Raw genomic sequence first — 13,935 nt, 5'->3', positions numbered from 1 at the left:
GTATTGATCCAAGTTGTATTGATCCAAAGGAGGTGGATTGACCTGGAAATGTGTAAAGGAAGGACCAGCCAAGGTCACTGGTGACAGTGGCCACTGAGTGCACTCTGTGTGTGTATGTATCTGTGTGTGTCTTTGTGTCTGTGTCTCTGTGTGTGTGTCTGTGTCTCTGTGTGTGCCTGTGTCTAGGTCTGTGTGTGTCTGCACCTGTGTGTGTGTGTGTGTGTATGTGTGTGTGTGTAACGGGTTCCAGCTCCCAGCTCTCCAGGTGTCTCTGATATGCACCCAGCAGGGAGAATCCTCGTTAACAAGTTCCTATGACTTGATGTCCTGTCCTCCAAGATCTGTTTTCTCATAAGTCTGCTCTGGCCGGTAAATGAACTGGCGTCTAGACATTGATTCACTGTTCGGTGCTGTGAAACCATCCCTGCCGTCCCTCCTTCCGTGCAGCGCCTACAACAGGCCAGCAAGACGGAGGCCGGCATGGGCACCCGGAGGAGGCCTCCGCATTATTAAGTGTTGCCTCTAGACGTTGCTGCTCTGGCCAAGAACACTGGAGCCGACTTCATCACCTCTGCATTTTATGAAAGGAAAATGATAGAAGAAATGAAGTGCAAAGTTGCAGGTGAAATGGAAAATTACAAATTGCTTAGGGCTGAGCTCCAAAGGAGCCTGGCCATCGCGCTCACGCTGTGGACCGGCTGTTGGCTGGCCCACATCCATTACCTCAGCCATCTTCCTTATAGAACCCCTGCGGTTTGGCAATCTACCCTTCCTCCCTTCCTCAAGATCTAGACCTCAGGGAAAGTTCCTGCACCCTCCGTTCCTAGAGTGCTCTAATGTGGCCAAGACTAATCCCATCTCTGCACCAGCGTGCCCAGCAAAAAGCAAACACGACGCAGGAGCTAACTTGCTTTTAGGTTCTCTCTGCTGATGTCTGAAACATGAATGGAGAAGCCTGGGCCTGCACGGGTTCACCTTGACACATCTCTGTCAGCACCACTCAGGCCGATGTGCAGGGTCACCTTCTGCCTCTCTAGTTCTACGCCCTCTGTGCTCACCACCTCCTGCCCTCTAACCCTGCATCGTCATTTTGTTGGATACATGTGTGGTGGTTTGCATATGCTTGGCCCAGGAAGTGCACTATTAGGAGGTGTGGCCTTGTTGGGATAGGTGTGGCCTTGTTGGAGGAAGGGTGCCGCTGTGGGAGTGGGCAATGAAACCCTCCTCCTAACCATGTGAGAGCCAGTCTTCTCCTGTTTGCCTTTAGAACAAAGTATTAAACTCTCAGCTTCTCCTGCACCATGCCTGCCTGGATGCTGCCATGCTCCCTCCTTGATGATAATGGACTGAACCTCTGAACCTGTAAGCCAGCCCCAGTTAAATGTTGTACTTATGAGTTGTCTTGGTCATAGTGTCTGTTCATAGCAGTAAAACCCTAACTAAGACAATATGTATGCACATATGTATGTATGTACATATATGTATATGCATGTGTATATATATGTATGTATATTTGTGTATGTGTACATATATGTATGTGCATATGTGTAGGTATATGTATATATGTATACATATGTGTGTATTCTGTATGTATGTGTGTATATGTATTATGTATATATGTGTATATATGTATGTGTGTATTCTGTATGTATGTATGTATATATATGTATTATGTATATATGTATATATATGTATGTATTCTGTGTGTATATATGTATGTGTGTATTCTGTATGTATGTATATATGTATGTGTGTATTCTGTATGTATGTATGTATATATATGTATTATGTATATATGTATATATGTATGTATTCTGTATGTGTGTATATATATGTATGTGTGTATTCTGCATGTATGTATATATGTATGTGTGTATTCTGTATGTATGTGTGTATATATATGTATTATGTATATATGTATATATATGTATGTATTCTGTATGTGTGTATATATATGTATGTGTGTATTCTGTATGTATGTATATATGTATGTGTGTAGTATGTATGTATGTATGTGTACTGCAACTGCAATGTAGAGACTGAGACTGTTACCCAATGAGCCATCTCCCAGCTCCAAATCTACTTTTATCCAACATACAGTGTATCCACCTAAGTACCCAAGTCTAATTGTATTTAAAGCAGGAGGGATTGCAGCGCCATTATGAACCAAACAACTTTGGGGACTGAGGATGCAGCCCAGTGGGTTGACTGCTTGCCTAGCACACACAGTGCCCTGGGTTTGATCCCCAGCATCAAATACAATGGAGTACAGGAGCACGGGAGGATAGTTCAGTGGCCTAATAAACACAATTGCGTGTGATGGCCAGAGGCAGGGATCGGAGCCACAGAAGTTCACAAGGTCTTCTTCAGTGAGAAAGCAAGTTCAAGGACAGCCTGGGCTACGGGAGATTCTGTCTCAAGGACAGCCTGGGCTACATGAGACTGTCTCAAAATAATAAATTAAGTGGGACCTTACAGTATCATTGGCCAGTTAGCTCAGTTTGCTAAACCATGGTGCAGGTAACAAAGTATACTCTAGCTTCTTTTCCCTGACACTAAGGTCCTTGTCATGTGCAGCAGTGAAGTGTTCATCGCCACAGAATGTTTAACTTCGTAGTCAATGCAATGCCTCCATCTGTTCTGGTGCGGATGAATTTAGCTGGCTTCCATCTTGGGAACATTATACTGTACGGACATCAGCATAGACCTGCTCTGATAAGAACGGCTTCCTGTCTCTTAGTGGACTCCTGTCTGGGTCTCTGTAGGAGACACCACACTCAATAGGAAACCCTGGCTAAGTGTGTACACAGCCTGGGCAGATGCTGCCAGGGGTCTGCAGAGATGGCACCCACTCGCGCCCCATCTGAAGCACATGATGGCACGAGTCCCTGTGAGCATGTCTGTCTTTACTGTTGCCATCGGTGGGAAGCATGCTGGACTTAAAGCTATTCTTTTTCTTTTGAAGAGATTCACAGTAAGCCAGCCACGCCTCTCCATGAATATGAATGAGAAGCAGGCCAAATGGCTACTACCCACCCCCACACTCGATGACAGGCAACTAAAAAGAAGTCTGGCCTCACCTTCAGGGTGACCTGCGGTGGTGTTTGCCACCTCTGTCTGAGTACAGCTGGGGGAGGGAGGGGGGATTCCTCACATGAAACATCTTCCTGAAGGTGACAGCCAGTAGCTTCACTTTTCTGCTGTGATGCCATGGTGGAATTCCGGGATTCCTCTAAACCCAGGGAGTTCAGGGGTTGAACCTGAGCCGAGAGAACCTAGGATTTCAGCTCCCCAGCTCCCAACCTTTCCACTTGCCCTTTCTTGGCAGGCAATACAACTGTCATCTCCCATCTGTGGAGATGCTTGTCGGTCCTCTGATCATATGGCTGCAGCAGGTTTTGTAACTGACAGGCACACAGCCATACCAGCTGATGGAGGGGCCAGGCATCTTTGGGAGACAAGTCATTAACAGTTGTGTTCCTTGCCTTACCCTGTTAGAGAAAACTGTCAACCAAGTGAGGTTAGTCCCTGGTCCTCCAGGGGGGAAAAAGGACCGGGTGTGCTTTAGGTATTAATCACACGTGAGGAAACAAAGATGTCGAGAGGAGACGCTGCCAGAGGTGTAGTGGCAAGTCTGCCCGCCGGTGAGGCAGACCCAGCAGCTGTTACTGTAATCAGAACATTCCAGCTGGGACGCGAAGGGACGGCACACTGATGTCCACAAAGCCTCAGTGGAGCGCCTGTGGATAGTTCAGTGACCTAATACTATACTTCCCTGCTACAGAAGTCTCTGTGATTCTCAGTGAAGTGCTTTGCCACAGGAGACACCACACTCAGTAGGAAAGACAGTATAAAGTACCTCACCACCCACATGCCCTCATGGCAAGGGCCATCTTTCATCGCTGTCCGTTTCTGACTGGGGTGAATTTGTCTCCAGAATCTAACTCAACTGACTAAGAGTCACATGCTTGCCGTAGGACAGGCAGCCAAACTACTTATCCATCTCCTCCAGTGACACCCCCCACCCCCACCCCGCCCCCAGTCCCTTCACATTGCTGTTCTAATGTCATCTGTACTCACTGGTGTGATGGGTAATATTAACTGTCAGCTTGGCAGAATAAAGAGTCACCTGGAAGACAGGCCCCCTGACATGCCTGTGGGGCTGCATGGTTTGGTTGTGTTGCTTGAGGTAGGGACCTCTGTCCTCTGTGGGCGGCACCATTCCCTAGTCTGTATGAACAGCTGCTTTATTAAGTTCTTGGCACTTGGACTTCCCAGCGATCATGAACTGTGAGTCACAACAAACCCTTCTCTCTTCAATTGCTCTTGGCAGGGTGGTTTTTTGTTTTTTTTATTATCACAGCTGATCTTGGTTTTATAGATCAGGGCTCTAATCAACCTGACCCCGCCTAAGAGGTCCTATACATCTTGTCTTTGGTCTGTGCCTTGAACAGATTTTATGGCTTCGGGCCTTTTGTCCTTTTCCTCCAGGCTGCCCCACCCAGTGAGCATCTCATTCTTCTTAAAGTGTCTCCTGATTAGTCTTTCTTGCTTTCATGACAGGAAATCCCTGGCTTCTGTAAGCTCCTTAATTTAGCCACGAGTCTTTCTTGCTCACTGACAAATCCCCCCCACATGTAAAACAGGCACAGGAGATACTCAGTAACGGCTGAGTGTGTAGACGGAACGACCCAATTACAGATTAACCATGTGCATGACTTCTTCTCTTCTCTGCTACCTGCATGGGGACCTTGGCCTTATTTGCTGGATCCTTTAGCAACGCGATGTTCTCAGTGGACAGTGAACAGACAGAGGCGAGGAGCACGTAGGGAAAGAGATGGGGGTTTATCTTATTTCAACAATGCAATGTGAAATATCTGTGAGTTCCTTTACCTGCCCGTCTCCCAGGAGCCTTCACTAGAGGGATTATGGGGTTCACAGGGTCTCGGCACCACATCACTACATTACAAGATACCTTTAAAATTCATTATTATATGTGTGTGCACGTATGTGTATGTGTGAAGCCCAGGCACATGCATGCCACAGCATGTTTGTAGAGGTCAGAGGATAACTTTTGGAGTTGGTTCTCTCCTTCTACCTTACATGGGTCTGAGGCCAACCCAGGCCACCACGCTTATATAGCAAGGGATTTTACTGGCTCAGCCCCCTAGCCTGCAGTTTATTATTAATTATTATTATTATCATTATTATCATTGGTTTTTGGGTTTGGGTTTTTGTTTTTTTTTTGTTTTTTTTTTTTTTTTGAGGCAGGGTTTCTCTGTGTAGCCCTGGCTGTCCTGGAACTCACTCTGTAAACCAGGCTGGCCTCGAACTCAGAAATCCGCCTGCCTCTGTCTCCCAAGTGCTGGGATTAAAGGCGTGCGCCACCACCGTCCAGCACACTGCCTCTTTTTGAAATTGGCCTTTCCATTCAGTAACAACTTTCATGGCCATGATACTGCCCCAGGAAGCTACTGAGCCTTTATGATCTCCTTGGGACCCAGCTTTTGCAGAACAGTGTGACCATGAGCCCAGCACATAGCTTGCCACCCTTTATCACCAACTGTATAAATTGCTCACACGTCAGGCTCCACACCTGCGGAAATCTGGTCCAAGCTGTCCATTTCACCGATGAGAAACCTGAGATACAGCTCAGGTAACTTTCCCAGCTCACACAGCTGGCCAGGAACATAACCACCCAAGGCCGGCACTTCAGGACCCAGCAGAGTCCTTTCCCTACATCCATAAACACTAGGTATTCAAGGCCTTCTACTGCAGACACACTTCCCTACCAGAAAGCACAGCGCAGGGAGGAAGGGAAAGGTGCCCTTCAGCAAGCAACCCCAGCATCCGCGGGCCCCACCTCCCGCCCCTCCACTGCAGGTGAGGGGACAGGAGAGCTCAAACCCACACCCACCGCTCTCTCTGGCCGCTACGCGTCTTCACTGGAACGAGTAGGAGCTGGGGGCTTGAGACTACGTACCCAGATCGGAGCACCCCAGCAGACAGCCCCCACCCCGGCTCCGATTAGCTTTGGTTTGGAGGGGGGGAGAGGCAGAGAGGAGGAAGATTAGGGGATCGGCTCCTCAAAGCAGGGGTTGGCCAGGCCCCTGTGGCAACAGCTAGGCAGCAGGCGTGGGAGAAAGGGGAGCATGAGGAGGAGCCAAGCGGGAACGAAAGGCTGGTGCTCAGAAGGCTAGCCTCTCCGCTGAGATGGAGAAGGGCCCAGGACCCGCCTGCCTGAGCCGCCTTGGACCCCGAATCGCGCGGGCCTCAGCCAGCATTCCTCGCCCTTTCCGAGGCTCAGCGTTCCGGGGCTGGGGTGCGGCGGTGGGGGCGCCGAGCTGTTCCCCCCTTCCCCCCTGCGCCTACCTGTAGTAGCGATCATCCTTGAATGGCGCGAGGTCCTCCTTGAGCTCGCGGTAAGCCTCCTGCAGCCGCCGGCACAGCTGCTTGAGGCCGCTGCAGAGCGGCGGCTCGAACGCAGGGTACTCCGCGTCCATGCCGGCGCCGCGCTGCGCTCCGTCCGCCCCCTCTCCGGCGCCAGCTCCCGGCACCCGAGCCTCCGGCGCGCTTGGGCGGGATCGGGCAGGGGGAGGAGCAGAGGCCGGGATCTGGGGAGGGGGCGCGCACAGAGGCGCCGGCTCCACCTCGCCACTCCAGGCCTGAGCTACAGCCCGCCTGCCAGGGAACCCACCCGGGAGAGGCCCAGCACTAGATCGCCAGCCGCCCAGTGCCGCCCTCGCTGGGCCCAGTATGGAGGAGAGAAATCGGAAGAGAAGCGAGGGAAACCGAAACCGGCTAGAGGTCCGGCCCCTGAGTCTGCTTTGTAGGCAATGGCCAAGGCTGGGATCTGGCAACCCCGTTCAGCACCGCGGACAGATCCCACGCCCCATTTCCTTTTTTGGGCACAAAAAGCCTTTAAAATACATCCCTGGGGCTGAAGAGATGGCTAAGCAGTTAAGAACACTTGTTGCTCTTGCAAAGGACCTGCGTTCTGTTCCTAGCACCTACATGGTGGGTCACAGGTCCTAGTGATTCAACTCCCTTTTGACAGCCTCAGGCACGCATATGTATGTATATCTATATATGTGTGTATGTATATATGTACATTTATATGGTGATGTCATAATCATATGATTATGTCAATATTATTTTTAAGTATAATGAATGGGTTGTGTCCAAGAAAGGTGCCAGTTCCTACTCTCTTTCCCCCAAAATACTGCCTGTGGGAAGAAGTCTCTCATCCCACAAGCCTAGCAGTGTGCACAATAAAAACTCACAACAGGTGAGATTACATACCAAGAGAGTGGTGTGATCTCTTGTAAATCAAATACGGGCAGAAACACATACTCCAAATAGTATTGCGTTTTCACTGGGGTCTGGGGCAGGTTCCCATGAAGGCTTAATCTTCCATAACCTGTTAAAAATATCTTCTCTCTCTCTCTCTCTCTCTCTCTCTCTCTCTCTGTGTGTGTGTGTGTGTCCGTCCACAATTGAGTTTATATTTTAGAATATGAGTCTGTCTTGGTTTTGTTTCTGTTGCTGTACAAAATGCCTTCACAAAAGCAACTCGGGGAAGAAAAGTTTTTAGCTGGAATTTCCAGGGTGCAGTCCATCATTTCAAGGGAGTCAAGTGGCAGGAGCTTGGGAAAGATAGTCACATGACATCCACTGGCAGGAAAGAGAGGAATCAAACGACACAGGGCTGGTGTAATCAGTGCTGTGTTTTCCATGCAAAGTTCAGGAACCTGGGCCCAAGGAATGGCACAATCCTCATCAGAAGGGTCTTTTACCTCAGCTAGCAGAATCAAGGCTCTCCCAGGCCAACTGGGAGATAATTAGATAATTCATCTGGAGACTTGTTCTCACCTGATTGTAAATTGTGTCAAGTTGGCAAAGTTAATCATCACTGTGGCCCTGGAATCTGGTTACTTAGGTCCCCAGGTGAATATAACCATCACGCATGTCACATAGTCCCAGAATCCCCACAGATGCACCAACTCTACCCATTCTTCATTTTTTTTTTTCAAGACAGGGTTTCAGCCAGGCGTGGTGGCACATGCCTATAATCTTAGCACTTGGGAGGCAGAGGCAGGTGGATTTCTGAGTTTGAGGCCAGCCTGGTCTACAGAGTGAGTTCCAGGACAGCCAGGGCTACACAGAGAAACTCTGTCTTTTGTTTTTGTGGTTTTTTGAAACAGGCCCATTCTTCATTTTTATCATTGCTTTTTATTTCTTCCCTTCTAGATCTTAATTCTTGGATGGCTAGCCAAGCTCTCCACGTAGGCCTGGTATGCATCCCTGTATCTTCAGAACACCTGTTAAGAATGTTACTTCTTGCTGGGTGGCGGTGGTGCACGCCTTTAATCCCAGAACTTGGGAGGCAGAGGCAGGCAGATTTCTGAGTTTGAGGCCAGCCTGGTCTACAAGAGTGAGTTCCAGGACAGCCAGGGCCACACAGAGAAACCCTGTCTCGAAAAAAACAAAAAAACAAACAAAAAAAAGTTCCTTCTTAGAGAGAAGCCTGTTCTTGATTCACCAGGGATACAGTGGCCCTCAAGTCTGGCTCTGTGGTGGTTTGAATAGGTTGACCACCATAGACTCATGTGTTTGAATGCTTGGTCCATATGGAGTGGCACTATTAGGAGGTGTGGCCTTGTTAGAGGAAGCGTGCCACCATGCTGGCAGGCCTTTGAGGTCTTAAATGCTCTGTCCACTGTGAAACAAATCTAATCTCCTCCTGGATCAAGATGCAGAACTCTCGGCTCTTTCTCCAGTACCAAATCTGCCTATACACTGCCATGCTTCCCACCCAGATGATAATGGACTGAACCTCTGAACCTGTAAGACAGCCCCAATTAAACGTCATTGAAGAGTTGTCTTGGTCATGATGTCTCTTTCACAGCAAGAAACCCTAAGACAGCCCTCTACACACATGGGTACTTGCCTCTGTGTGTGTGTGCGCGCGCGTGTGCGTGTGCGTGCGTGTATGGTAGATTCTCAGATAGCTGAGGCTGTCCTTGATTGAATTCATCCCTCTGCCTCCACAATGCTTACTGCTTGTGTTTTGTAGATATTTTCTTTAGATATCTAGAGGTGGGGCTTAATGAACGGGGCACACAAACACTTGGGAACTCTGTGTACATTGGGAGACAGACCTCGTTGTGCTTAAAGTGGCTAAGTGCCGAGTGCCCCGCCCCCGTGCTGTGCTTTTGGCGAATGGCCATTTCAGGACCACATATGCACCTTCAGACACATCTCTTATCTCCTTGCCCACTGGGTCCATGCCATCTATGAGGCGAAGTCTGTTCCTATGAAATCTGTCCACACGTCTCTGGTGAAATGGATAGGCTCAAAAGCCCCACTGTGAATTTCATTATAGGGTCCATCACGCCATTTTTATACTACCTTGCCTGATACTGTGTTGAAAGTCATGGCTTTATTTGATGTTTGCAGAAATGTCTCTCGATGATGAAGAATGGGAAGGCTGGAGGGAGTAGACATGCCTCAGGGTCTCTTCAGAAACAGATGAACCACCTTGTACCAGTTAAGGGTGGGCCAGTCCCTGATCTGCCACTCATGGTGTGATATTACATCACATCACACACCTGTAGTGTGACTGCCACTCCTCCTATCCAGGGGTGGGACTTTGAAACTTTTGTGGACAAGTGAGACGAGTTGGGTGTAGGTATGACATCCTCTGTGTGCTGCCTCAGTGGAGGGAACTCCAGACCTCCACACTAGCATAATCAGGTGGAGAGAAACTTGAAGATTGAGAAGCTGTGTGGAAGAAACCTGGGGTGCCCATCACAAACCACACCCACCGCCGGGTCTGAGAGCAAGGCTTTCCTCAAGGCTGGACTCGGCCTTCAGCTACAGCAGCCACGGGACAAGACCAGGGAAAGCAAGTGGCCCAGGGGACTACGACCTGGCACTCTAACAGCCCAGACCAGCACGGCTGTTATCATAGACTGCTGAGTTTTCAGATTATCTTGCTAGAACAGAACAGGCACAACTCATCTGGTTCATTTGATAGGGTCCTATCATTTCTTACTGGAGAGTGAAGGTCTAGTTACATTTTAGGGGACAGGATGAGATAAAGAAATGAGGACTATTGAAGAGGTACAGTATACATAAAATGTCCAAGAGGTGTGTGGAGCATTCAGACTATATCCATGCGTGTGCTCGAGTGCGCGCATGTGCCCCCCTACCCCCACCCCAGGCCACACAGAGATAAAGATACAGCCTTCAGGTGAAATGTCCCTCAAGGCACAGTCACTACTTGTTCTACCAATCTGACTGCCTCTCCATCCTCCATAATAGTGTTGCCCGCGATCAAGTGTTTGCTAAAGCCTGTGTATTGACTGAAGAGTATAATATCCTGGTAGCTTGGGTTGGAGAGATGGCTCAATGGTTAAGAGCACTGACTGCTGTTCCATAGGTCCTAAGTTCAAATCCCAGCAACCACATGGTGGCTCACACCCATCCATAACAAAATCTGATGCCCTCTTCTGGTGCGTCTGAGGACAGCAGGACAGCTACAGTGTACTTAGATATAACAATAAAATAAATCTTTAAAAAAAAATCCTGGTAGCTTAACTGGGAGCTGACATGCCATCAAAGACTATGAGAGACAGAATTCTGCAAACACAAAGGCAATGGGTTTGTGGGCACAAAGTCAAAGACTACGTTTTCTGTAAATGTCTAACGTGTAATACAACAGTGAGATTCAGTGAACTCAATGTGCCACCTCCGTGGCCCAATAAACCCAGAAGCATGGAAGACTCACCTGAAACTCAGCGTTTCTGTCCACTAATCAGCATGTCAGCCTCCTGCTTGAATCCAGAACTATTTTTTTAAAGTGGCAGAGGTCACCAATGTTGATAAATATTGCTAATGTCACTGATCACACATGTGGCTATGGAGTCTCTGATGTAGAGTGGCTTCCTTCCTGACTTTGGTAAAGCCTATTGGATCTTCTAGGGACCACCCTCCCCACCCCCCGCCATTCTGAGCGGGGAGCCTTCTGGCTGACCTGTGTGAACACAGCTCTTAAGAATTCCTCCAAGGCATGAACTGATCCTCACTCGGAGTTGACTTTTTAGTCAACTAAAAGTTTCGGATGCCCTGGGGTATGATTTGATGTTTATTGAGACTGAAGTAACATTTCTCTACCTCTGCCCCAAGGTCCAATAAAAGAGGAACCAGGCACGGTGTCATCTACCTACAGTTCATCCATCTATCTGCTTAGGACAGGAGAATCACCTGAGGCTGAGAGTTCTACACTAGCCTCAGCAACACAGCCAGACCATCTTAAAACTAAAACAGGCTGGAGAGAAGGTTCAGTGGGTGAAGGAAGTGCCTGCATGCGTGAGGACCTGAGTTCAAATCTCCAGCACTCATGTAAATGGTCAGGTAGCCTGCTTGTAATGTCAACTCAGGAGGCAGAGGCACAGGGAACTCCTGGAGGAAGTTGGCTAGCCATATTAGCCAAAATGTAGAGTTCTGGAAACAGAGAGAGACCTGCCTCAATATTAAACGTGGGTAGCAATCAAGGAGGAAACTTAACATAAACTTCTGTTCTCAACATGTATGCATACCTATGCACATTCATTCCTATAGAAGTGTGCATTCACATGCATGCAAACACTCGTACATAGCACTTATACATATGTACAGAAATGAAATTAAACACAATGCTAATGAGGTTTTGAAAATTACTGAAGCTAGGAAGTCCTTACACATGATCTAAGCATACTGTTTACCTAAGTGAAAATTAGCCAATAGACATTGTTCAGATATATATTTTGATGCATCTTTAAAAGGCATTGGCAGCAAAAAGAATACACACTACTATAACCAGGCGTTGTGGCACATACCGAAATTTCAGCTCTAGGAAGCTAGGGCCGGATGGCAGAGCAGGGGAAGTTTGAGGGTATCTGCAGCTGGAGAGAACTTAAGCTAGCATGGGACACAGGAGAACTTGTCTCAGAAAAAAGGCGACAGCAATAGTCCCCGGGAAATGAATCCTTTGCCTCTGTCTTCTTGAACTGGAAGTCTCAGGGGGGAGAGTAGAATGTCCCACCTACACAGCCACCCTCTGCTTCCTGGCTGTTTGTTGACGACATTCCAAAGGCCACTGTTCCTCTTGAGAACACACGAGACTTCACAAAGAACCACCAGATGGAAATGACAACTCAGATCATCTTCATTCTCTGAGATGACTCAAAGGAAGGTCATTAGGAAAGCCTGCCCGGAAGCTGAGCTGGGCGGGGCAGCGAATCCCAGACAGCCAAGTGTGCTGCTTCGTTTGCTCTTCTGAAGAGGCCATGAAGGCTCCTGTTTTCATGGCTCTTGGCTGAGACACGCCCTGAATGTTTCCCCCTACCCCCAGCAATAATAAGGGAGCTGTTTTTCTGAACACGTCCTGTGCACCCAAGGTCTAAGCACTTGCCAGTGCAGTCTTACTCGCACGCCGCCATTTTTGAGACAGGTATGACTATTATGAATATTTTGAGACAGATGAGGCTTTCAGAAAACTTGCACACCATTTTCTCAGATTTTTTTTAAAAAAGATTTATTTATGCATAGGAGTGCTTTATCTGTATGTACACATGCATGCCAGAAGAGGGCGTCAGATCCTACTATGGATGGTTATGAGTCACCATGTGGTTGCTGGGAATTGAACTCAGGACCTCTGGAAGAGCAGCCAGTGCTCTTAACCGCTGAGCCATCTCTCCAGCCTCCCCCAACCCCCTTTAAAAAAAAAAAAGATTTATTAATTCAGTTTCTATCTATAAGCCAGAGAGGCTTTTCTTCTGTACAAGGTGACTGGCCAACATTTCCGACTTGGGTAACTCATCTCTAAGTGTTACTGCTGATTTTATCCTTGACTAGATTGTACCATTTTTTTTCTTGGTTTTTTTTGTTTGTTTGTTTTGGGTTTTTTTTTGTTTTGTTTTTTGTTTTTTTTGTTTTTTTCCCGAGACAGGGTTTCTCTGTGTAGCCCTGGCTGGCCTCGAACTCAGAAATTCACCTGCCTCTGCCTCCCAAGAGCTGGGATTAAAGACATGCGCCACCACTGCCTGGCCAATTGTACCATTTTTAATGAGTATCTATACAGCAAGGAATGTGTGATATTTGAATCCAAGTGTGTCTGATTTCAAAGAACTTGACTTTGTATTCAAGAGTGTTTAGGATGGGTATACAGCATGTATACAGGTGCATTTACCCCTTGTGGAGGTCAGAGGTTGACTTTGGGTGTCTTCTATTGCTCTCCAATCTTTTGGTTGTTTTTATGTAAAAAAAAAAATCTTATGCACTCCTCTCTCCCTCCCCCCTCTTTCTCCCTCCCTCTGTCCATCCATCCATCCATCTATCCATATAGACACATGGGTATTTGCCTGAATGTATGTCTGTGTACCACTTGCATGCCGGATGTCCACAGAGGCCAGAAGAGTGTGTTGGATCTCCTGGAACTAAAGTTACAGTTGTGAACTGCTATGTGGGTGCTGGGAATTGAACCCAGGTCCTCTGGAAGAATATTCAATGCTGTTAAAAGCCCAGCCACCTCTTTGGCCCCTCCATCTTATTTTTGGGGACAGATGATCTCATTGACCTTGAAGATTTCTAATTTGGCTAGCCTCCACAGCCGGCAAGCCCTTGGATCCACCTCTCTTTGGCACAGAGTACTGGGGCTTACAGACACATCTGATGCACTTGGATTTTACACGGGTGTTGGGCACCCAAACTCAGACTGCCCTGCTGACCAGCAAGCTCTTTACCCATTGAACCACCTCACTAGTCTCAAATCCACTTTTATCCGCTGTATACTACAATGTCTACTCAGCTACTAAGGACTAACTGTTTCAAAATTGAGGAATTGTAGCTTCATTAGGTAATGACTATCTGGGAGGCAGCGGTGATGCCTTT

At 47.9% G+C, this 13,935-nt stretch overlaps 1 protein-coding gene across 1 annotated transcript in view; it reads right to left on the bottom strand.

Moving 5' to 3' along the window:
• Tmem181 (transmembrane protein 181) overlaps nucleotides 1-6,771 on the bottom strand; it is a 49,659-nt gene extending 42,888 nt beyond the window's left edge. The window contains exon 1 of the mRNA XM_052169476.1: nucleotides 6,373-6,771. Within this exon, the coding sequence (XP_052025436.1) occupies nucleotides 6,373-6,503 (131 nt within the window). The 5' untranslated portion in view covers nucleotides 6,504-6,771. The remainder of the gene's footprint in view (nucleotides 1-6,372) is intronic.
• Nucleotides 6,772-13,935: the final 7,164 nt, after the last annotated feature.

This window comes from Apodemus sylvaticus, chromosome 23, assembly GCF_947179515.1.
Source record: "Apodemus sylvaticus chromosome 23, mApoSyl1.1, whole genome shotgun sequence".
NCBI lineage: Eukaryota > Metazoa > Chordata > Mammalia > Rodentia > Muridae > Apodemus > Apodemus sylvaticus.
Note: the sequence above shows the minus strand (reverse complement) of the source record. Positions and strands in the feature narration are given on the sequence as shown.